The sequence below is a fragment of the Nipponia nippon genome, unplaced genomic scaffold, assembly GCF_047370975.1.
Source record: "Nipponia nippon isolate SJK-2023a ecotype South Korea unplaced genomic scaffold, ASM4737097v1 scaffold_2, whole genome shotgun sequence".
In the NCBI taxonomy this organism is placed as follows: domain Eukaryota; kingdom Metazoa; phylum Chordata; class Aves; order Pelecaniformes; family Threskiornithidae; genus Nipponia; species Nipponia nippon.
In genome coordinates this window covers 23,913,854-23,938,371 of record NW_028262336.1, presented here as the reverse complement: position 1 = coordinate 23,938,371, position 24,518 = coordinate 23,913,854, and the positions used below count along the sequence as shown (strand labels likewise).

The following is a 24,518-nucleotide window of genomic DNA, read 5'->3' as shown; positions in this document are numbered from 1 at the left end:
AAAGTCTACATCAAACCTAAAAGTCTACATGACTGCAAGGCTTGGTAACCACGAAGATGCTGGTAAGCGTGAGAATGGACAAGCACAGTGCTACTCCTCAGACGTCTGTAATTACAATGGCTTTTGAAGAAACGAAACTGAAGTGGTCTGAACTAAATGGAGTAAAGTATCAGCTTGATCTAACAATTCCCATTTGATAGAACAACATATTATGCAGGGATGGTGGGAAAGCACTGCAAGTTAGTTTATCTGTTTTGCAGCAAAGATGCAGGCTACTGAGTATAGGCGACATTTAGACTTTGTCTGACTCCAGGTCCAGGCCAGTTAGCTTGCATATAAAACACCAGATGAGATAATTTTGGGTGTGGACAAGAGCACAGTTACCTAACAAGCACCGGCTTGAACGCTCCTGTGAAAAGCAAGCCCTGGCAATAAGTTAAGGTATGTGAAACGCACTACTTCTCATTGAACAGTGTGGGCACAAGAGCCAGGGTGTTTTCCACTCGCTGACCATGCTTGCCCAAGCTATTCTGCGTATTAGATACAAAGGATAAACGGTTGAAAAATTCATCTGTAACCTAGTAAAAATGCCTCCTGACATCTACAATCAGTCCTAAACAGCCACCTGGTCACAATAATCTATACAGGCGTGACCTCCAGGCTTCGTTATTGTCTCTTCCAAGCCCGAGAAAGGTGGCAGAAAGCAGACTGAGAGTCAGACTCAATCTTCAGGCTTTCTGTGTGGCATCAGACGAGCTTTCAAACTTGTACCCTGCTTATGCCACAGCACATAAAGTTAACAACATTTCCTTGGTGACCTCATTGGGGTAGACTTCTGGACTAAATACCCAACACACGGTACCTTTCAAAAGACTCAGTGTTGGTATCTGGACATCTGGTAAGAATGTGTGGATTAGCCGAGCAACTCATTAGACAGATGACAAAGTAGTTGTGCAGCTACTAGTTTCCTGAAGAAAAAGTAAATGCAAATTTCTTTGCAAAATGGACACACATTTAACTTCAATTACAGCATTTGTTACATACTTCTTTACCTAAAATATATACATATTAAGAGTTAATTTAGGTAGGAATTTGAGTACAGAAAATAGTTTATTTCACTTGTTCCTTCAAGAACACATTTTGGTGCATCAAGTTATGCAGATTTTTTTCTGCAAAAAAGGAGTTCTTTTACAAAACTCAGCTTTTAAACAAAACTATAAGCTTGCACAGTAATTCCTACCTTTCTCCTCCCTTCCTAAAATACTAGCGATTAAGCACTTAGATGATGGTAATCATTAGCGGGTGAAAAAAGACACTTATTCATCTTACATGGAGCACACTGTAGCAAAAAAGATAAGTTATATCTATAAATCATTACCTTACAGAACATACACTAAACAGGCAGTTGCTGCTTCTTGACCAGACAGCTTTCATACTGGTCCCAATGGAATTTTACCCTGATTGATTACTTGCCAGATTCACTCACAGACAAGTTTAGGCAGCATGGAGTCGAAGGAGAGAATGAGGAATGTAATGTATTGGCATAAAAACAAGTGCTTCTTAAAGGCAAAGTATCTTTTCTGTAATTGTAAGATTGAACTTAAATTAGATTTGGATTGATTTTTTTTTTTAAATTGGCTACTGAAACCTGGGACATTTAGAAACCCTCCTCTCATTTTTCTCATGAAGATAATACTGTTTTCTTAGATGGCTTTATTTGTTTTTTCATGTGCAGTGGCAAAATCAATTATATAGATCTTTTGGTCAAAAGTTTGAGTTTATTCTAGAATTAGCTGCACTCCTCTCAAAAACAGAAGCAAAAATAATTTAGTAAAGTAACATATTTTTTCAGCATTGTAACCACCAGTTTCACCAATGGATTATATGGTTGCCTTCAGACCACAGCATAACAGATATTACTGGATTAAGGTTTAAATTAGTATCTACATATTTACAACAGTAAAAAACCAGCACGTGCACATACACCCAGTATTTCTCAAGAGCACAGAGAGATGTAGTTGATCAAAGACAGGTTTAAGTTTGCATATGCTCACTGTTACTTCTTACATGCTGGGGTGTCCTTCAGTGTGATATGATTTACATGGACTGTAACGAGATAACGAGTTATCAAAAATGTCTGAGTACCAGCGGGGTACCAGGCTCCGAAAATTAATTACTAAGCTCCCATCCACGGGATCCGTCTGCAGTGGTCTCATCCTTACATGGTTAGGTAGATTAATATTTTCATTATGAAATCAATACCCAAAGTCTCCACGTCGCAGGAGGCAACAAGGACCCCACAACTAGCCCGGTTTAAAGAGCGCACTCTTCTTCCCTCTGGTCTCCTGCAGGGCAAGCTGGGGAGCAGAAGGAATGAGGCAGTGTACAGACATGAATTACCACAACACCTGCATTAACAGATTATGCTGAAGCATGTGTTAACTGTAACGTTCAAGTACATTTTATTAAGTGTTAAAAAATATATACAATCTTAAAACACAGTGCATTTCACAAACAGGCTGTAAGACCTCATTGGTATCACTACAGCATTGAATAGATGATACACTTCCTATCAAATCAGCAGACCAGAGAGCTAGGAAAAACCCAAACTACTCTATTTCAGATTACAATCTCTTTCAACGCCCCACTGCTTAAGGCTATATTTTCTACTACCTGAGTTGATTTTGTTAACCTCACGAGCTTTTGAATCTCCGTGGTGGTGGGGCAGGGAGGAGTGATTGTGCACGCTTTTCAATATACAGAACTAGCAAGAAAAATGTTGATAGTCACTTTGTAAACTTTGCATTAAAAATACGCAAAAGAAAAAACTTGGTACTTACAAAACCGAATACAGCCTACTTAACAATCTTGAATCTAAAGTGAGAGGAAAAAAACAGCACTTCATTTCATAATGTACTTCAGTTTCACCACACTTGAAAGTCATGCAAAAAATGATGCCTTTTTCTTCATGTTTATACCACTGTTATGTCACCAATCTTGTGTGCGATGTCATACTATAAAAAGAAAGAATATCATTAATCTATATTAACAAGAGGCTAGATACTGTAATATACAGTAATTAAATGCACGATTCCAATCATCACCCAAGTTATGGTCATTCAGATGAGCGTTTATACCAGTGTCTTGCAGAAAACCAGTGCAGCGATGTAGCAAATTGACTCCATTTATCACTGGGCTTTAAATGACTGTAAGCTTAACTTAATAGCAAATTTTCAGTATCTTCACCTAGGTTATTTGAAAATCCTCCTGGACTTCCCAGCGCATACCTACTGCCATCAATTTTTAAGGTATCTGTCAAAGTCTGCTTAGATATTTCTCTCCTCAGTTTCATACCAGTAACTTGAATTATTGAAGAACCACACATTTTTGTTGTTTACTGCTATAAACACCCAGTTTTCTCAAAGAATCCAGCGACCCATCCCAATCTGGATACTTGGCTGTTTCACTGTTTCCGTAGAAGTCAGTTCTAGTTCCTTGACTATTTTTGCTGAATTTTTCTGGGGATACTTTTTTGCAAAAAGATAGTAAAAAATAATTCTTTGTTCCAGTTACAGTTCTTTATCATCTCTGTACTCTTTGACTTAATATTCCAAGACTGATAGTGTAAGAAAAAAGGTAACTAAGCATTTCTGCCACCACTCCGTGCTGCAAAACTGCCTTTTCTATATGCTGCCTGTACTTAAACTCTGCTGACAGTCACCAATATTAATTTTCCAAACATGATATTCTAACAGAAAATAACTCTTCCTAATTAATAATCCAGAAATGTATATGGATAGATTGCATTTACTGGAAACACCTCATTTTCTTACTCCATCATTTCAGCTCCTTACAGGCTTCTGTATTATTATACCAGTCCTCACAGCTTTTTAAAACATGCCTCAATGCCACAATAGTTTCTCTGTAAGACCAGTAATTAAAAAAACTGACTCAGGCGACCTCTGTAACATCTCACTTTCTTCCTTGCAAACTGCCACATTGCAATTAGCATTACACATCAAATAAACTCTTCCAGTTGCACGTGACAGTAAAAATAATTGAGTACCTTCACAAAACCTTGCTTGGAAGCATAACTCACATCAGTACCAAGTACTGCTTGGCATTAAATCACCACATTTGCCTTCTTTGTATTTAAAGCTATTATCTAGCACGAGAATCTGTTTTACAACTTCATTCTGGCTATTGTATATATACTTATTCTTTTAAGGAATGTAACAGTGTAAAAGTGTATTTTCAGGATCATTTATCTAACATTTTCTCCATTTTGGAAGATTTTGGCAGCATTTTTTTTTTCTCTCCTGGAACTTATTTTCCACCCTAACCTAATACATCTATCCTCAGCTCTAGTATCACAGGAACAAGAACTCTAGTATCAGCCTGAAATTGTATTTGATCACATTAACTGATACTCTGTAAGAGGCATATTAACTGGGACTGAACACTGAGGGGAGAAGCGTCCCTTCTGTCTGCATTCCTGTCTTTGCACCACAGCTAAGACAACACTCCTATTTCCGACTTCTTGCATTAATTGTTCTCACACAGATAACTAGTTAATAATTAGTAAGCATATGGCTACTAAATAAAGATTAAGCTGTTCCCTACACAGTTCATCCTATCCCACTCTATTGGAAAAGCCTGAAGAAACAGAGCTCTTACAAGCCAAGACATTTATAAATCTAGCTATTCTCAGGGAAAAGGCAGGCGTGCAAGTAGGGGCTCACGTAATGACAGCTCTCCATCAAGCACGTCCTGTTCGCTCCCTTTCATGAATGAGTCAAGAGACAATTAACATACCCTGCTTATGAAGAAAAACACCTGCTATATGGCACATAGAGATGAGCTGGGATGGGGTGAGAGCTTTTGATCCCCCGGCTGTTCGGAAAAGCAAAAGTTTTTAAAAATCAGATGCTTAAATGAGCTAGAAGGGCAAAAGGAAACAAATAGAGCATAATCTGTTCTCCTTTGCCTGCACTTTCCTGATACTTTCAGTCTTGATCTTCTTCTTCTTTCCTTCTCATCTAAGTAAATCCCTACCAAAAAAAAAAAAAAAAAAAAGAAAAATGCAGCCTGGCAAGTGAACCCTAGCAGCTAGAGGTTATTCAGGTTATTCACACAGCCGTAATAAAGCAAACAAACAAAAAAATCCACCCACCAGTGTTGTAACTTATAAACAATATGGGGTAACTCTTTTGGATTTTGCAAGAAAAAATACCAATTAATGAGAAACTGCTGTCTGCCCGGGTACTTGCAGTCATAACCTTTAAGCTGGAAAAACAGGGGTCAGTCTAAAATACAAGATATGGTGTACAGATATGGTGTATTTAGTTTAAAGTGCCTAATGCCTAAACCAGAGACAAATGAGTGAAACTGGTTAGGAACAAAAACTATGATAGAAAAGATCAGTAAAAGGAATGACCCTCCACAAAAGCATGTTCAATACCAACATACTGTACTCAGAAAAGAGAAAAACAGTCTAAAAATCCATCCTGCTTCAGTGGGGAAATAAATCCAGCAATCAGAAATAAAAAGGCAGCATGTAATAGAAAGAGGAAGGTCAGCCACCAATGTATGTGGGAAGCTGTAGGCAGAGGAAAGTCGTAGAAAAAGGCAAACCACAAAGAGTAATTTGCTGCTGACAGGGCCAATGCAACGACGACAAGAAGGAGCTCTGCGTCTCTCTATGTATCTCAGCCTGGCAGTGTAAGTATACGCAGCTAGGTACCTCCGATGCCAGTAACGAAGAGAAGTACTCAACACATCTTGATTCTGTATTTGCAAAATAAATAGGATGAAGAGCTACCTTATCCCGAGAATATTTTCCAACGCACTAGTAAGTGAGCAGCAGGGAAAAGGGTGGTGAGGGAGTGTCAAGCCACCCAGCTGCGCGAGGAGGGACACCAGCCCAGGCGAATACTCTCTCCTGCATGCTGCTGAGTGGAAGGAGAGGGAAGCCGCCTCCTTCCGCGGTGATGCCAAGCAGGCATCCCAGCCGGGATCTCGGACAAAGCCTCCAGAGGAAACGCGTTTCCCCTTGCATTGGCAATGGGCTTTGGGGGATCTTTCTCCCTCAAGAAGCTGCCTAACGAGATCTGCCCTACTATCATTTTTACTACAACTTGAAATACCCAGGTAGCGCTGGAAGTACTGGAAGAGTGACTACAGTCAGGACAGAATTAAAAAAACAGCAAACAGCAGGAGACAGAGACAACCACAGATGTTCTGACCAAGGTAACTATCTTTAAATACATGTACTTGAAAATTTTCTGTGATTATGAAAGAAGTGAAAATAAGCACTAGATGGGCAGCTGGTGAAGACTGAACAGACTCATCAAGGATAGCTTTAAAAAAATGAGAGTGTGATGGGAAACTCTAGTTCCAAAAGTCCCTAAAAGTCAACAGAACTATCTCCATTCTAACAGATGTGGAATAAGGAGATGTCAATGTTAAAAAAAAAAAAAAAAAAAAAAAATCACATGGCTAAGACATGACAAAGCCAGGACATCAACCCTAATCCTCCACTTCGTTAATCAGACTCCCTTGCCTTGGGATCCTTTTGTTACTGTTGTTATTGCAGGTGAGTGAGCTTCTGTTAGCCATGACGAACATTAAGTATGTCCTAAGCTTCCTTGCATGTTCAGCAATTTCCCCCGTGTGTACAAACCATAAAGCTAGCAGCAAGTTAACTAGTTGCCACAGACACAGGATGTTGTCAGAATAAAATTCACGTGTGTAATATAATAACCCAGTTTTCACTGTCAGCCGGATACCCCACTCGGAGTGCTGATTAAAATCCTAGCTTGCCCAGGTAACACCGGGAGCAGGGAAATTATGCTAATTCAGGCAACAAAGAGGACTGTTGAGCTAAAGGCTCTAACACTCCTTCCAGCTCTTTCATCTAGGAATAAAGGATTTTAGTGGGTTGTCTGAGATTCCTGCCTGCCCACCCAGTTCATGCACTATTAAAAAAATCACATTGATATGCATATATTTAAATAATACACCTGAAATACTTCAAGTAGCAACATAACCTTGCTTTTAAAAACATGTAATTGACGTTTAGAACTTCAATGCCTTTAAAGTATGCAAGTCTAGCGCGATCAGAACTGTACGTTATCTGTACAAGAATCACAGTTTTCATTGTCTTGCTCCTAAAACAAACCCAACAGATACAATTATGTGTTTTTTTTCTTGAATAAGCTCCAAATGAAGAAAGAACATTGGTGACCTTAACCTCAGCCTGAGGAAAATAGATGTTTTAATAACTAATTCTAAGCTCTGGTCCATACTAGTCAACCAGCCTTCAGTTACACTTTATTTTTTTTTTTTGGTAAATAAAAGGGATGTAGAAGTATGTACTTCTAGCCTAGCAATATAGGGCGTGTAAAGGAAAGAAAAATATAGTGTTACTCACCACAACTGTTAAAACCTATCAAAACCTACATTCATACCTCAGCTGAATGTTTCCTTTAACGATCTCTGTACAGTTTAAAGCTTTTTCTCAGTGCTTATACAGAAAAACAAAATGCCTTAACTGATGCAGATTACAATAACCCTATTCTTGCCTAAACTATGATCCTGAGTAAGAAATAAGAAAATAACTTTCCAGCACCTAAGAAGGTTATTTTGCTTTCTGTTGGAAAACCTAACATTTCTTAGCAAGTCACTGCAAACCACCAGCAGAGCCGTACGGTTGCATTTAGCCGCAGAAAGGGATGCAGGCTGCCCAAGCGCCAGCAGCAAGAGGTGTTCAGTATTCCCAAACACAAAATTTATTACTTTGTTTCAACACATAGCACTCACATTTAGCCATAAAAAGTTTTTTTCCGAGTGGGCTGGCAATGGTATGGGAGACCATGGCATTTTTTTTAAGTTCTGTGTTTTAAACACAGTGAGTTTTCTCATCTTAAATAGGGATACAAGGTAATTAAATTAAATAGGTTACATAAAGAGGTCACCCAAACCGCAACTCAGGTCTGAAGTTTGAGAAAAAGACATTGCAATTCTTAAGCAACTTCATATTGAATTACAGAATACAAGGACGAAATCAGGGCAAGACCAAACAGCTCATTTGAAGCCCCGTCCTTTTAGTGAGCTGTAATTTTTCTTGTGTACCAGCAATAAACAGGGAGAGATATATTAAATTAAAGTAATTGTAAGCTTTCTTTTGTATTTTACAGCTCTTACAGCTTAGATGAACTGTTTCTGCTCTTGACAGTTACAGGATTGGAAGTGACATGGAAGGGCATTTTATTTATCCGGATAAGAAGTTTGGTGCTAGCAGCCACAACATAAGCTTTTTGACATGTTCCACAAACCACCAGCTGTGTCCCAGAGTTGTCATCTTCTTTAGCAGTCACAAGCAATTCAGTAGCTTTATGTATTACCACCAGTTGTCTCTATTTCTGCTCTAAGGGTATCAGTATCCCTCCCACCTGAGCTATTCTACTAGCAAATGGAAATCTTAAGTAGCAATTTTATCTGGATCTCCCACAGTTAAGTAAGGCATAGCACAGGTGTTCTGACTTCAGCAAATATTTTCTTACAAACAGCACCCGTTCAGATGAGGAGCAAGATGCTGTGAGCTGGTGCTGCTGCTGCTTGCAGACACCTTAAACACCGAGAATGGATGCTCTGCTGCACACTAACTCCTGTGAAATTTGACTAATCCTGACTGCTGTTTCACAACTAAAATATTATCAAGCGATATGAAATAAGGAGATTCAGATTCCTGTATGGGCTAATAGTTTCAATTACAAATCACGAAGCATTCCAAATCATAAGCACTGAAAAGGTGTTACTTCACTTGTACAGCAGTAACTGGCCACAAGAAACAAAATCTGTTTCTTTCCTATTCACATGGAATATAATTTGCAAAACAGACATAATGGGAAGCTATTATACTAATGGTAGTAGATTAAATTACTTTTATAGCTCTTTACCATCTGATTTACTGTTCCTTGATACCACACTCTGAATGAGTTGCTGCCTAACCTCAGTGACCACTGCACCCCTGGAGATGTTTGGGCCCAGAGCACCAAGAAACTGTGTTTCACCATTTGCCCTGTGCGGGGTGTTCAGGGGACTTCAGTCTACAGTTTCTGCCTGTTTCTTTACACAGTACTGTGAGCAATAATATAACCAAAACCATCACATACAGAAATTACTTCATGCTAAGAAGAGTACAAGACCCTGCAAGACCAAGCAAGGAAGATACACTGGCTATATAAGCAACTCTAAATACAAACAGTTTTTGCAGATTGTCTGAAAAACCCTAAATCAAATGCTGCTGGAAACCTGAGTAGGGAAAGGCTTCAAGAAGTTGGACAGTCCCTCTGCGCTTCCAGAATTCAGGTCCCTCCTACAAAATTCCCCACAAACTGATCAGACTCGCTGCTTTCCTCTCCCCATTTTGCAATTAGGAAAAGTACTCTGGGGAAAGAGCTCAATACCCTTCAGGTTCAGCACTCCGCTTTCGCCCTGCCTGCCTGCAGCTCCCAGAACCACAGCATCCAGCCCCGAGAAGTGGGACAACTGTCATTGCATCACACAGCTTGGTACGCTTCCCAGCAGACATACTGCCTCCAGAGGTTTTCCCCCCAAAGAAAAAATTAGATTACTGGAGGTAAAGCGACGTGCTTTCAGATGTTAATGTCTCTTCTAATATTGCTGTGTTTTAAAATTGTTACATAATAAAGTTGTGTAACCAACACGCTCAACTTCTTCATAAAGCTACTCCCCTCTCACCATCTAGCAATCCTGACGTCGCACAGGGTTCCTGTACATGAGTTGCACAACTTTCTTAATGTTTCCTGAATAATATGGTAGAATTGCCCTTCACCTGGTCAAGGCTATCTAAAAAAAGAGGAAATTTCAATGACTCTGCTGATCCACTAAAAATGAGGACCCAGCTAGCAGCTGCTGCCGCTAAATCCTATTGACTTTGCATATTCAAAGCAACCTGGGCAGTACTCAACAGCTGACAGTTGAAGACTTCAGAACTCCAGCTTATAAGGGTGACACCAACATTGACTTACAATGATAGGAGAAAAAAAAAAAAAAAAAATCAAAGGATCCTGAAAGGATCCCTGTTTTCAGAAACTTGACTTTGAATAGAAGTCAGAAGCAGGGACAATGCAGTCCTCCGGGCCAGTTTTCTGCCAGAGTGGTTCTTTTATAAAATTAAAGGTTCATATTCTTCTCCTGATAGCTGAGCCTGCACCCATTCTGCAAAAAGCCTAGAGCATTAAAAAAGCAACAGAATCATTGTAACTCAAGTACACAGATTATTTTTATATTAGGATGCAAGTCTTCATGTTGTGAGCAATCACCTACAGTCATCCCACAAGTGAAAGGTAATTTTAGAGTAAACTGAGACTTGGAAAGGCAGGCAAGATTCTTCTTTCACTCTACTCTTGCATTTGCTCCTTGATCAGCTGTTTTCTTCACAAGCTCTTTTGGTTTTGTTTTATGGATTTTACACACAAGAAAGCAAGGCTAAGTCGCTGGCATTAACTGTTTTCTAAAACAGTCTAACAATTAATTGCCTATCAGCATTATCATAGAGCTTGAAAGAACTCAAGCTTCTCCATCTGAGAAGTAAATTTGAAATGGTTAGCTCAAAGTACACAGCCAGTCTAAGATGCTCGGAGAAAAAAAAAACAGCAAGACAGACCTTTTAAGAAACTTTATCCAAGGCAATACTAATAACGTATGTAAGGACCACAAAGGTTTTGTAGAACTAACACATGACAAGTGCCCACTATTCTTTCAGAACAGTCTCAGGAAAGCACTATCTTTTGGCAGAATTCCCAGACAAGCTGGAGGTACGCAGCTTTTCTGATTCACAATCATCTCATCTCCAAATACAAGACCTGGAGCAGCTGAGGCATGGAAGTGCCATCTCTGAGAAAACTGCCACCTTAGGAAAGGACTGAAGTCTTGAACTTAAGTCTTGACATTAATGTTAAAAGGGTGTAGAAAGGTTTCATACAGCTCTACAAATAGAGACAAATCTGAACCTTCATTTTTATTAGGTTTCTTTTTGTATTTAAGCACAAATCTTTATTTGAGATAGAAAAATTTCTAAAGGTTTTTCTACCTGTACTCCATTTAACTTCATATGCTTGTGCACACATGTATCAAACAGTTTTTTTATATATACACAACGAAGTGACTGAAACATCTGGTGTGGCACAGGTACACGTTAACATATGACGATATGCATACATTATGAACATAAGTAAGCTAATTAGGCCTCCAATGATATAAACATAATACACGCCATTAATGCAAACAGAGCCCATGCCAGACTGTTTCCTAAAACTAAATATGTGCCCAAGACGACACTGGAGAAATTGCATTAATCTTAGGTAAAATTACAAGGACAGTAATCAGTTGGTTTGCAAGGCCAAGGGCTGGGGAGTATCCCAAGTCAACTTCATTTGAATCAAAAAAGATGCATACTAACTGACAATATAAAACCAAGCATTTTATCAACATGCTTTGAATACTGTAAATCTGCTTGTTTGAATTTTAAAAGACAAGAATTTACCAGTTTCAGGAATTTTTGGTTCTACCTACAATAAAGAGGGATGAAATTCAACCTAAAGTTCATTTCCGGCCTTAGGTTTCAGAACAACTGTTGAGATCGCTCCGGTACATTTTTAAAATTGAACACTACATCTGTGTATCTACAATTAGAAACCACAAATAAGTGCATGTTTTAAAATATCTAAAGTTTTACTTCCTTTAGACATTAATGGGGGGGGGAAAGCAAGCAATAAAATGGTTAATGCCAGCGTGGTATACACAGCCATATTTATTAGTTCACTTCCAATTACATAAAGAGAAAGCTGAAGCGATACACAAGTGCTGCTTTAAAATAAAGACAGACTACTGTTTTCTCCAACAGTTTTATTTCAAAAAGTACACAAGTCTGTCATGGAACTACAGCATTTTAAAATTTTGGATTTTGTTTTTACAAATTCACTCACAATACTTGTATTTTAAAATACCATTCCCCCAAAAGTGTGAATATAAAGCCTTATACTGAAATTCATATTCAAGTCCATGCTTTGTGCATGAGAAGCGTAACGTAACGTCGTAACATTTTGGATTCCAGGAAATATTATTGCTCCAATTTCAATTGAGCTGTGCCTCAATGCTAGAGGACCAATAACCAAAGGGTCCTATAAAGCACCTATCAAGTGTATAAAACAAGGTTTACGTGACACAAGTAGTATTATGTCTTTAGACTGGAACAAAGATCTGAAGTGATCCAGAATATACACTGTTAAGAATAAAACCAAAAGCCTGTCATGGAAACCAGTAATATACAATATTCAGCATTACAGAAAAACTTGCAATTAAGAAGTCTTACTTGTACTATTAAGCCGAAGCATACATCTAACATGAATGCGACTACCAGAATTGATAAAGATGTATGCATTGTACATTTCTTTCAAAAGTCATGTTTTACCCCTCCAACAAGGCATTTCTGTACACTACACAGTTTTGGAAGAAGTATTCATTTTTAGGTAAAGAAGTTTTGCACAAATATCTTCAAACATCCATTTCAGAAAGTTTATGAAAACGCTTGTAATGTATGGACAAGTGTTACGTAAGCTCTACAGTATTACAAGTCTAACACTTTATTCACACCATGCTAAAATTGAGGGTCTTTTTCTATATATAGTAGTCCTCAACAGGCAAGTTTACAGTCATGACATTAACTAGAGGCTTCTTGAGTTTGCTTAGAGTATTTACATAATGGTACCACCCCGCCCCTCTCCCCCCAACCACCCCCTTTTTTTTTTTCCCCATAAAATGAGACATTAAAAATGCCACCTTCTAACTGGTATATCAGCTGCCATTATTTCCTAGAAGAGTTCTGTTAGCATAGTTATCTGTAAGATCGGACACCTCGTGTTTAACCAGCTCATCTCCTACACAGCTAGAAACCATTGCTAAACTATAGTAGCTGCTTTTGAGAATCATAATCCAGTGTAAGTGAACAATCTATTGACTACAGAAATAATTTATACTAGCAGTATTATGTTTTCATAGTAGCATTGTATCCATTCAAAAAGGCAACTTGAGGCAAAGTTTACCCCAAGTCAGAGGTTCTTTATTTCAGATAAGGACTATGTCAGATTCTATTTCTTTTATTTTCCATGCAATTACATAAATAGACAGACACTGTCAAGGCTGCTAAGCCTAACAGCTAGGCTCTGAGGGCACATCATGCTGTCCTTCTGTTCTGGCCATTTATTATTTTGTACAAGCTAACAGAGCATTAAGCATGTGTAAACTCTGCTCTGTATGCTTTAGTGAGATAAGTTTCTGTTCTTGAGTGTCCTAGGGCTTACCTGACTGAAAACACAGGGTCTCAGGCCAAACAAAAAAAAAAAAACCAAAACTAAACAAAACCAAAATTACAACAACAAAAAAATCCACAAAAGCAAACAAACAAAAAACAAAACTCCCATCTGATCTCACGTATGTCCACAGATGGCTAAGAACCAAATTCAGTACATTTGTTGCCTGGTTGCTTAGGTTTATAGCTATCTCTCAGTCTGTGATTCAGTTTAGTTTTATACTCAACTTGTATTTATAATAACTATACCCTTTTCATGAAGGAAGGCCTTAGTTTCCAGGTAAACAATCAGTGCATGATTAAAATCTCAGCAGTCTCTTCTATCACAATAATTGGATGCAAGATGTCGTCTCCTCATCTATTGTTCTTCATAAGCATATGTTTGGCACGGTTACTAAATCTATTATTTACCACACAAGTAAAAGTCAATCATCTATCTCACTGGGATAACAACAGAACAGTTTTCAGGAATATACACACTTAGATCATAATTAGCAATTGAAGGAGTAACTGACATTTTGAAATGCAGAACAATACAGAGAGAGCCACTGAAGTCACATCCAAAAATAGGCATGAAGAGGTATAAATAGTACATAAGAATCAAGAAATCAGATCACAGTGTTATGTTTTAAAAACTGTACCATCATCTAAGCACCTGTTCAAACAGTAAATTTAGGCACCAGAAATTTCATTAAAACTGAAGTTACAATCAGGCAAAGTTTATTGAAAAGGCACACATGAAAGATAAAAAAAACTGATCTCTAACAGTATCAGTTTACAATCTAAAAAAGTCCCAAATGTGTAAAACTAAGTCTAGAATACTTAATAGCCACTCAAGTTTCTAAATTCAGTATGAAGGGTATGTTCTTTATATTAATAGTGTCAGTCAAAAAAAGTGCACCTAACTACAAATAGGACAAACATTTAGTAGTAAGCCAAAGAATTTATCACAGATCTATAAGCAGCTACAAAAAAGCAGACACTAAACCTAGAATTTTGGAGAAATGTTTTCTCTCACACTGTTGCTACACACAGATAAACCTAACATCTTTCAACAGGCTATTCAGATACTTCCTTCATCAACATCAGTGCCACATACTACATGCCTTTAGAATTTTCCAAAATACCTTGCAGTTTAACATCTATAGCTAGAACAAGCTGAAGGGACTCCCCCTCCAGCCTCCCAGCACAGGATGAGGAAAGAAAGTAGAATAGGAAAGAATAAAAAATCCACAAAGATTCAAACTGCACTAAGCTTTAAATCTAGCTTCCACAGGTATATAACATCAGTCATCAGAGGCTATCAAAAGTCCTCAAGTATGTGTGAAACTAAGATAAGGAATTGTTCTGTTCCTCCTGTAATGCAACGCTACAGGCTTGGGGAAGAGCGGCTGGAGAGCTGCCTGGTGGAAAATGACCTGGAGGTGTTGGTCAACACTCAGCTGAATATGAGCCAGCAGTGTGCCCAGGTGGCCAAGAAGGCCAATAGCATCCTGACTTGCATCAGAAACAGTGTGGCCAGCAGGACTAGGAAAGTGATTGTCCCCTTGTACTCGGCACCGGTGAGGCCGCACCTTGAGTACTGTGTTCAGTTTTGGGCCCCTCACTACAAGAAGGACATCGAGGTGCTGGAGCGTGTCCAAAGAAGGGCAACGAAGGTGGTGAAGGGTCTAGAGAACAAGTCGTACAAGAAGCAGCTGAGGGAGCTGGGGTTGTTTAGCCTGGAGAAAGGGAGGTTCAGGGGAGACCTTGTTGCTCTCTACAACTACCTGAAAGGAGGTTGTAGTGAGGTGGGGGTCAGTCTCTTCTCCCACGTAACAAGTGATAAAACGAGCTGGAATGGCCTCAAGCTGCACCAGGGCAGGTTTAGACTGGATATTAGGAAAAACTTCTTCACTGAAAGGGTTCTCAGGCACTGGAACAGGCTGCCCAGGGAACTGGTTGAGTCCCCATCCCTGGAGACATTTAAAAGACGCGTAGATGTAGTGCTTAGGGACATGGTTAAGTGGTGGACTTGGCAGTGCTAGGTTAACAGTTGGACTTCATGATCTTAAAGGTCTTTTCCAACCTAAACGATCCTATGATTCTATTCTATGATTCTAAGTTTGTAAAACTGGGAAGAAGGGTTTTTAATCTTGAAACAAGAGATTCATATCAACAATTCTGGGTAACTATTTCCTATCAGATTCTGGTAGCATGAAACTCTTGCTGTTAAAAGTCTAAATGCCTGTTCATAAGAATATTTAGGGCTGTTGAAGAAGCAAGGAGAAATGAGCTTTAAACTTGCAAATTCATACGGAAAGATATCAGCATCTTAAGTAAAGGCTAACTACCGCTTACATGTATATGGGAAAAGATGTTTCCAAAGTGATGTTAGAGCAAGAGGGCAGATATCAAATACCAGTTACTTAACAGCTTTCATTAAAACCCCATGGAGCTTCTAGGTAATCGGTTTGGAAAAAGTAAGAGCACTGCCTCAGAATCTAAATAGGCTTGGGAAAATGCAAGGTACAATTAAGACCTGTATTGAGATCAGAAGTTAGAAGAAGTGCTCCAAACAAACATTACCCGGTTAAAGAACTGCATAAATACTCAGAGTTTGAACAGAATTCAAAGTCATCCTCAGTATTTCAGCCCCCAGCAACTACATCACACAGTGGCAAAGTTAAAATATTTCTGTTATTCCAAAATTGAGAATAAATTTTCAGGAACTCTGAGAAACTTCATGGTCTACATATGAAATGCTTTTCTTACTTCTCACTTGTGTCTCACTGTTACATATTCAGAACTACATATCAGCTGACAGTGTCTCTTCAGCAACCTACCAGAGGTCCAAATACCTTCAGTGTCCGATATTTATTTAGGAACTTCAATGCTTTTAGCAAACAGTTCAGCTGTCATATGCTAGTAAGTTTAAAATTAAAAATAAGAATTGGTGGCTTTTCAAACTGACTTGTTCATTTTCTTGAAGAATTGCATGCCATTGTTTAAATGAGGGATGGAACACGTAGTTTTCTCTAATACTTACAATGAACACTTAAAAAACCAGCATTTAAATTAATAATATTTTATACTATGGACCCATCTTTGCTTTGTGCTGGAATCATCACAGGAACAGCTCCCATTCTACTTAAATTAGGTGCAGCTACCTTTGAAGGTGCAAAGGTTGGGTTTTGACCAGGAGTACGTTCAAAGTCTTCACTTGGGACTTGGCTATATGGAGTTTTGGTATATCCTTCCATATTGGAGGGAGACATTGAACCTAGAGAAGAACGATTGCTGCCCATGTAGCTGCGGGCTGTTGAACTGCGACTTTTTGGAGGTGGAACATCTTCTCTGAAATAAACAAAAAAACAGTTGCAGAACAAGAGTTCAGTCACTGTCACTATATGGGAGATTACAAAACAAATTTTCAGTATGTTTCTTTCTATTCTGACACAGTAGCCAAAAGAGGCTCACGTATTACTTTAAGTTAAAGAAAAGTTCAAGTATTCATTGCCTTTAAAATCTTCACTGAAATTAGACATGACTATCTACACCATATTCAAAACAAAAAGTTCTCTGACAAGCTGTTAGTATGTTAATAAGCTTTCCAGATTAAGACAGAAATCTCAACTGTTAAGTATCTTACTTGCAGAAATACACATTTAAAAGTTAATCTTCAAATAATACTGCTCAGAAATTAGAAATGTCATTACCTGATCTCATGATGTACTTCTTTCTCGTATTTCTTCTCTCGATGTTTCTTACAGCAACAGAAGATGAGAAAAGCCAGTACAGAAAGACCCAGCAGAGTTCCTATAATAGCTCCAGCAATTATACCAGCTGTATTTATAGCTAGAATAGATAAATAACAATACTGTTTGTCAAGTGTCAAATTTATACAAACAACTTCTTTTCTTTCAACTCAAAATTAAAAACAGTATGTTTCCACATGATCCAGGTTAACGGTATATCACTGAATCACAGTGGGTATGCTTCAGCCACGTGCATTTAAAACAATAGTAAGAGTTACAGCTTTCTGCATAAAAAGGAACATTTTGGGAAGTGAAGACTTGAAGTGGCAACCACTGGTTACACAACAGGGTGGTTGTTTTAACCTTTTAGGAGTTTAAAGAAACAGGATTATTCAGTTTTAATACAGAAAACACTATGTGACTATTACACAGCAAACACTTACGAGGGGTGACATTCAGCTCAATAGAACATTCATCCGTGCCAACTCTGTTTGAGGCAACACAATTGTATGTACCAGAATAGTCTTGAGATGCATTTTTCAAGAGAAGTTCCCCTGTATTTTTATCTACAAAAAACAAAAGGTAAAGGTTTACTATTTTCCAAAGTTTAATTCCCTATTCAATACTAGAGAATTATTAATCCAGCACACAGATGAAATCTTAACTAAAAAATACCATATTAAAAATAGCCAAATAAAAACAAGTCTATTGCACTGAAAAATACTATTATTTGTAAAAGCCTTTTACCTTGTCAGAAATTTATTCCTCAGTATTTGACTTAAATATTAAGCCTACGGACTAACTGCTCTGTCAACGGAAAGGAACAGATGCTTAAAGTGGCAAATTCTCTCATCCTAACATAGAATTCTACAATACAAAAGATTAACTGCATCCCAGAAGTACCTCCTTCTCTTCTCTGTCTAAACCAATTCTACACAACCAGCTCAGATGCCTGCAGAACCTATGTTCAACATGAGGTGGATGTAAGCTAAACACGGCACTCCAATGGCTGACCCATTAAGTCTAGCTATGCTGACAGAGTAGGAGACATGGATTAGTGAAAACAAAAAGAGCATTTCCCCAGGTCTTCCAAAGCCACTGACAGCTACCTTTGTGAGATTCTAATATATGAACTTCAAATAGGTTGCATGCTTTAATTGCTAACAGATTTGCCATCAGCACTGCAAGAGACTACATCACACGAACAAAGGACCACACAAATACTTTGCTCTTCCTGCTGATCAAGAAATTAGGTAGTATCTAGGGTCTTGAGAACAAGTTCAGTGTCCCCGAACTTCACAAGCCCAAAGCAAACATTGTTTTACTGAGCTACACACCACTTTTGCATACTTCATCAGTCATTCTTGTCCAGCACTGATATTGTCAATTGATTTTTTTGTTACCATGAGAGAAATTTGGGATGTGGAGAAAGAAGGGGAGTAACAACAGAAGCTTAAGATCTTGAATGGTACAGAGAAGGACATTAGCGATCAACTGTTCACCGTCAGAACAATAAATAAGAGATATCAAACAGCACTACCAGGAGGCAAGATCAAAATGAAGAACAGTACGAGATTCTTCATATATAGCTGATTTTTAGAGATCTGTGCTCTAAGATATTACAGATTCTAATAGACAACAGAAGTTTAAATGAGTGGAGAAGTTCACAGAAGTCAGTTTTTGTTTTAAATCAATTAAACTGAAACCACATGTGAATTTCCTGAGGCGTAAGTTAAGGGAAGATAGGAGACCCCTATGAGGAAGAACCACACAAGTTCTTAACTCCCTCTCCCCTAGACATTCACTTTGGCTACTTTTAGACACACGATACCACTTAATGCTGTATGTCCTGCACAACCTGAGTTAAAATATGTCTATTTGTAAGCAGATTCTTAAACTGCTTAATCTGCAAGGAAAACGCACCATCTCAAGGTTTAAGGTTTTCATAACTACAAAGGGATCAAAAAGAATTGGTACTGAGCAGTACTTTTCAAAAAAAATATTCTGGAATAACTTTCACAAAGCCAAAACTCACAAATTAACCTTCTACAATTAAGTTCTCAGAATAAAAATCCAATACCACCACTATAATAATTTGGGATCCATCAGTCAAAATTCATAACGTGTAACTCTTTCCTGGATGTCAGCTCTTGTGAGAAGAGATAAGCCTTCTCTTCTCCTTTACTCTGGACAGCTTTTCTTCTAAAGACTTGTATCCCTTTTTAAGGAAGAAGTTCTGTCACTTGATCAGAAAGTGAAGACCTCAATTCAATCTCTAATAAAATTCAAGCTTTTTATCTCCACTTCCCTGAAAGCAGCTCTAGTCACTGGTCTAGACTCTGTTCTGACTCTTCCCCACTGTCCACCTGAGCACAAAAGCAGCTAATATCACCAAGCAAGAGAAATCACAACATTCATGCACAGATGAGTGCGCTTCTGCAGCCCAATAGTAAGGATCTCAACTTAAAGCTTGAAACATTTCCCACTGTGAATTAAAAAACAAACAAACAAACCCCCCCCCAAAAACAAAACACCAAACAACTTGCTTCAAAGTCAGTTTTAGTACCCAGTGAGAGGGTAGAAGTGACACTTATTTTGACTGCTCTATACTAAAATTAAGCGCGAGATGCTTGCAAGTCAAGATAAGCCAAAAATACAAATGCAATCTTTCTTAAGCATTTCAGAATAATAAATAAAGTGTGACAGTACTCAGCGTGGAAGTGGCAGGAAGTTCCTGTGCGCCAGATACTCTTCTCCAGTCATAAGACAAAAGTGGGGATCCTTCTTGTGATGCACATTTCAAGATAACGTCTTTTCCAATCTCCTGTGATCCTTCAATGGAACATTTAGTTCTTGCTGGCTTTACTAATAAACAAAATATTATTGAATTAATAATAGTCACAATAAAAATGCTTACTAGTTGTGTTCTAGTAGGTCAGTCCATTTTGCTAAAGACAAGGCTTGTGCAACAAACCATTTCTATGCGTGGGAAGATTTTCTACGAAATATAAGCCACACAGAATTTTTTTAAATGCCTATTATTCTGAATATTATTCCCTTCATCTCCCAGAAGAGAATGATGTCCACCCCCCACAGCGTCTCAATAATGGATGCATGCATCATCATAGATTCAGTACAACTTCGCCCAACAGAAGGTTCCATTTTATATATCAAATATAGGATGGAACAAACACATAAACAGTGTCACTGAAAACGGAAGAAAAACATTATCTTACCAAGTACAGTCAACTGTATTTTTTGGCTTTGAACTCCAGGAGCTTTTTTCACTTTGCACTGGTATGTACCAGTGTCTGCTGACTTTAAATTCAGGATATCCAACGAACCATCACCAGATCTGGGATCAGGATTAGTAAACTGCATCCGCCCAGTCATAGCAGCATAATAATGATTATAAATCCTGTCTACAGCATACATAATTATCTATAAAAAAAGAAATATGATTCAGAAATCCACTTGGCATTTAAATAGTCAAAATAATTTGGTATTTTCAGATCCTTGTCAGTTTCTTTCTACTGTTTTAAATAATCCCAGAGGCATGACATGGCCAAATATCTCAATCTTCAAAATATCACACGCAGCACTCTAATGAATACTCCAACCAAACACCTATCCAAGTAGCAGCATGTCAGCATTGACTTCTAATTGAAAGAAAACTGTCTAAAATTGCTCTAATCTTTATTCTGTCAAACCTCTCTACTAAAAGGAGTCATCTTTTTGATAAGGCTTCCAAAGAAAGGGAAGAGTTAATAACTAACAAAAAGAGTTAATATATTTAAAAATCAAATTCCCATAAATCAGTTTTCAATCAGGAAAATAATGCAGGTACAAAAGCATAGTTTATTTTCTGTAACTGAAGCATTTTTAATTTTAGAGTTCTCCTTTAGAAGACAAGTTTACAGTGAGAAATTTCTTCACATTTCACACTTAATCTGCTATTCCAAAACTTCCACTGTATTTCAAATTACTTTGAAGCACCAGTCATATAAGATCACAAGAATCCCAACCTGAAAAAGTGTTACTGACTTTTTAAACTTCCAAAGTTCATACATTGACCTGCTCAAATAACTGAATTAACACCGTCCAAAAAAGTCTCTACTTACTATTTGTTCCTTCTTTTGATTATCTGCTGGTATCAATACCCACTCAATATCTAGTGGGCCTTCATCTTCCTCTGAGAGTACAAAAGTACATGGCAACGTAACTTTCTCTCCTTGTGCTTTTTCAAACATTGACTGGTCGACTGAAGTTATGCTTAGGCTTCTTGTTAGACCTATAAAAATATATTTTTGTTTTAAAAACACTTCACATATAGTTTTCACTGTAAGTGTTCTATTATATATTGGTATATATCCAAATCCATCATATACTTTTCCTGTATAGAAATCATGTCATTAGTCAGACGTGTCACCGCTTAAGATATCCTGTGCAGTATGTTACTGAACACAATGCAAAGTCGTGTACTGTTCATTTGGAATCATATCCAACACGCAGTTATAGCTTTCAAATCATACGTTTTTTTTGTACAATTCAAGTCCCATATGAAGCTAAATAAATCAAAATTTTCAGCAGCAGGTTTTTCAAGTTATTAGAAAATCACCCTACCACTACTCCCTCATTGGTAAAACAAGAGCATGGAACAGCGATGAAGTCTGCCAAGATGGACAAAATTATTGTGAAGTCTTGGGTTAGATCAAGTTAAGCTACTCTGCCTTGAGGTATAAGGGCTGTTCTATCTACAGGGAGTGAACAAATGAATCCTTTCCAAAAATCTCAACGAGTTTTTAGATTTGTTCACCCTTTCTGTTTGTCTTACTCCTCAAAAAAAGACTACATGCCTCTAAGCAAAACATGTTTCCGAACAACAAATTTTTCCTCAATTCAACCCTGAAAAAGAATCTATATAGTGACCCAAACAGACTTACTCAAAAGGCCTGAAGTGAGATTCACCCTTTTTTACAATAAACGCAGGCTTCCCTCATCAAGCCTACAGACCCGTATATGGCAATCAGGAAGTGGAAAGCTCCATTTGCTCGTTACAGAAACAGGTTTGGCATTTGTACATCCACTGTTTTGTCCACCTTGCTAGGTACCAAGCTCAGGTTTTCAGAGTCATTTTATGCGTGTAGGTTGCTGCCCGTCATAGCCAGACAGTCACACAGATGCTACCATGGCCACAACAGATGCAAGGCCACAAGAAGAGTGGCCAGTGTGAAGAAGATAGATCATTTTGGTACATTGGTAGAATCGTAGCCTCAATGAAATAAAATTAAAAAAATATTATAAACAGTGCATTTATGCTCTAACTTGCACTTCTATGGTAGCTCAAGTTATTATCTGACTTGCACTTCTCCATGTAGTAGAGGAGCTCTACTGCATTTCTGCAGTAGATCAGACTGCAACAGCTGCATTACTAAAATTTTGTTGCAACAAAGACTGCAACAGCTGCCTTACTAGAATTTTGCTCTGTATCAAGTCTTTGGATTCTTTTCCTAATGTCAAAACAAAGGGATCTTTAACAGGTATTTAAAAAAAAAAAAATCATTCAGAAAGAGAAAGCACCTGACGTACTAAATTCCAAACAAAAGCCTCCAAGACAAGACCTTCACAATTGTTAGTAAAAAACACACAGTTACAAATTAGGTAGGATTATTTAGCTTCCTGCCATTCATGGTATTACTTTGCATGGCAATGCCTCCATTCCAGAAAAAAAACAAGAAACATCAAGCTGAGGTACAAAAGAGATTTACATGCAATGTAATTCTAACAGGTTTATATCACCTCTTTTTTTGATCACAGTAAACATATCTGAGCAACTAATTCTCTGCTACTATGTTGAATTAATACTATTTCCTAAATGATACTGATCTTCATGAATACTGGTTGACTTGCCACAGATGCTATCCCCTTCTAAAGGATCCTTTCAGATTTCCATGTGTAAAACCAGCCATTCTAAATCTTTTAAAAAGGTCATTTGACAAGTGAAATATATTACAGCATAATCCTTAAGTTTGGTCAGCTTTGCATAAACAAAGACAGTATTACTACTAGCCATGATCTCTAGAAATGGGTAGATTCAGAGTACATTCATGTTTCCATAAAGCACAGCAGCAAAGAACGCAAATTCCTGATCTGCTTCTCAGTGACTTCCATACTCTTCCGTTCCCCTCTCCCTCACTGCCTCGTTAGGGAACTGTAATACAATATTCTCAAGTTCATTTCCAAATTGCATTTCTGTATTTTCATTTTACTACATTAAAGGAATGAGATGGGATGTCAAGTACAGTTTAGTGACTGATGATGAAATACATTACGATGTTACTTCCTTAAAAGCCTCAAATGTGTAGCCCAGGAAATCAAAAGCTTTCATTCTGAACTAAGAGTTAATCACTGAAGCAGTACTTCTGCTCTGTGATGGCATATCCAGTAACAGCTACTTTGTCATTTGAAGTTCCACAACAGAGGACCACAGAACATACATTTGCTTTCCCCTCCCACGAGGGGACGGGCTGAGGATTTCGGAAAGTGTTCAGTAATTCAGGTAAGAGGAACACAATGACATCTGCCTCTTCACAGTGGGTAGTGGGTAACAGAATTCATATTTTGGAGATGCTACAACACATCTGTACTACCAAAAAGTGTAAAACCTCTAATTTTTAGTTGACACCTGCTGAAACACACAACATGGACAAAACAAACTGGACAGATGAGTATTCATGTTGATTTTTTTTGACTAATTTTCTAAACAAACAGGACTTGTACGATCAATGTTTCATTTCTCCCCCTCTTCTATTAATTGTTCATCTCTGACAATTTCAACCAAATACAAAACCAGAAATAACAGTCCAGTGCAACCAGAAGTCCCTGAAGTTATTAATTTGTTCTGACACAGCTAAGAAGCAATTCTTCAATTATCTCTTGCCTCTTCATTGCCAGACAACTCCATGTGAGTATAATTTCAAAGTGGACGTTACACAACCTGTTTCTCCTTCAGATGGCAGAACACTGAGAAAAGGAACAAGTACATGAGGAATGAGGAAGAAAAATTATGTTAAAAGCTTGAAGTACTACATTTCAGAGATACACACCTAGGAAACTAGGCTCCAACAGGCCTGCCTATCACTTGGCAGCTTGCTTAAAGTGCTTTAAAAGCCACAAATAGCGAACAGTTCAGTCTGAGCTTCTACTACAGCACTCATTTCTCTAATCCAAAGCACATGAAACAACATCATGACCATAAGACAAATAAAAGCAGAACCCAACAGCCTAAAGTGACTTGCCGGAAATTTATCCCACGTAGAAGACTTACAAAAACTGAAACTCTTGAAGTGCGAGTAGTACGTTCACACACATTGACTGCATATAAA

At 38.0% G+C, this 24,518-nt stretch overlaps 1 protein-coding gene across 2 annotated transcripts in view; it reads right to left on the bottom strand.

The window, feature by feature from the left end:
* Positions 1 to 2,438: 2,438 nt before the first annotated feature.
* CXADR (CXADR cell adhesion molecule) overlaps positions 2,439 to 24,518 on the bottom strand; it is a 37,757-nt gene continuing 15,677 nt past the window's right edge. The window contains exons 2-8 of one of the 2 annotated variants that reach the window (XM_087758500.1): positions 21,255 to 21,424; positions 20,370 to 20,574; positions 19,843 to 19,998; positions 17,577 to 17,699; positions 17,095 to 17,233; positions 16,546 to 16,732; positions 2,439 to 3,014 (exon numbers count right to left, since the gene is read on the bottom strand). In XM_087758500.1, the coding sequence (XP_087614626.1) occupies positions 2,973 to 3,014; positions 16,546 to 16,732; positions 17,095 to 17,233; positions 17,577 to 17,699; positions 19,843 to 19,998; positions 20,370 to 20,574; positions 21,255 to 21,424 (1,022 nt within the window). In that variant the 3' untranslated portion in view covers positions 2,439 to 2,972. Of the gene's footprint in view, positions 3,015 to 11,821; positions 16,733 to 17,094; positions 17,234 to 17,576; positions 17,700 to 19,842; positions 19,999 to 20,369; positions 20,575 to 21,254; positions 21,425 to 24,518 lie in introns of those variants that run through there. The other variant, XM_087758499.1, reaches the window with a different exon arrangement.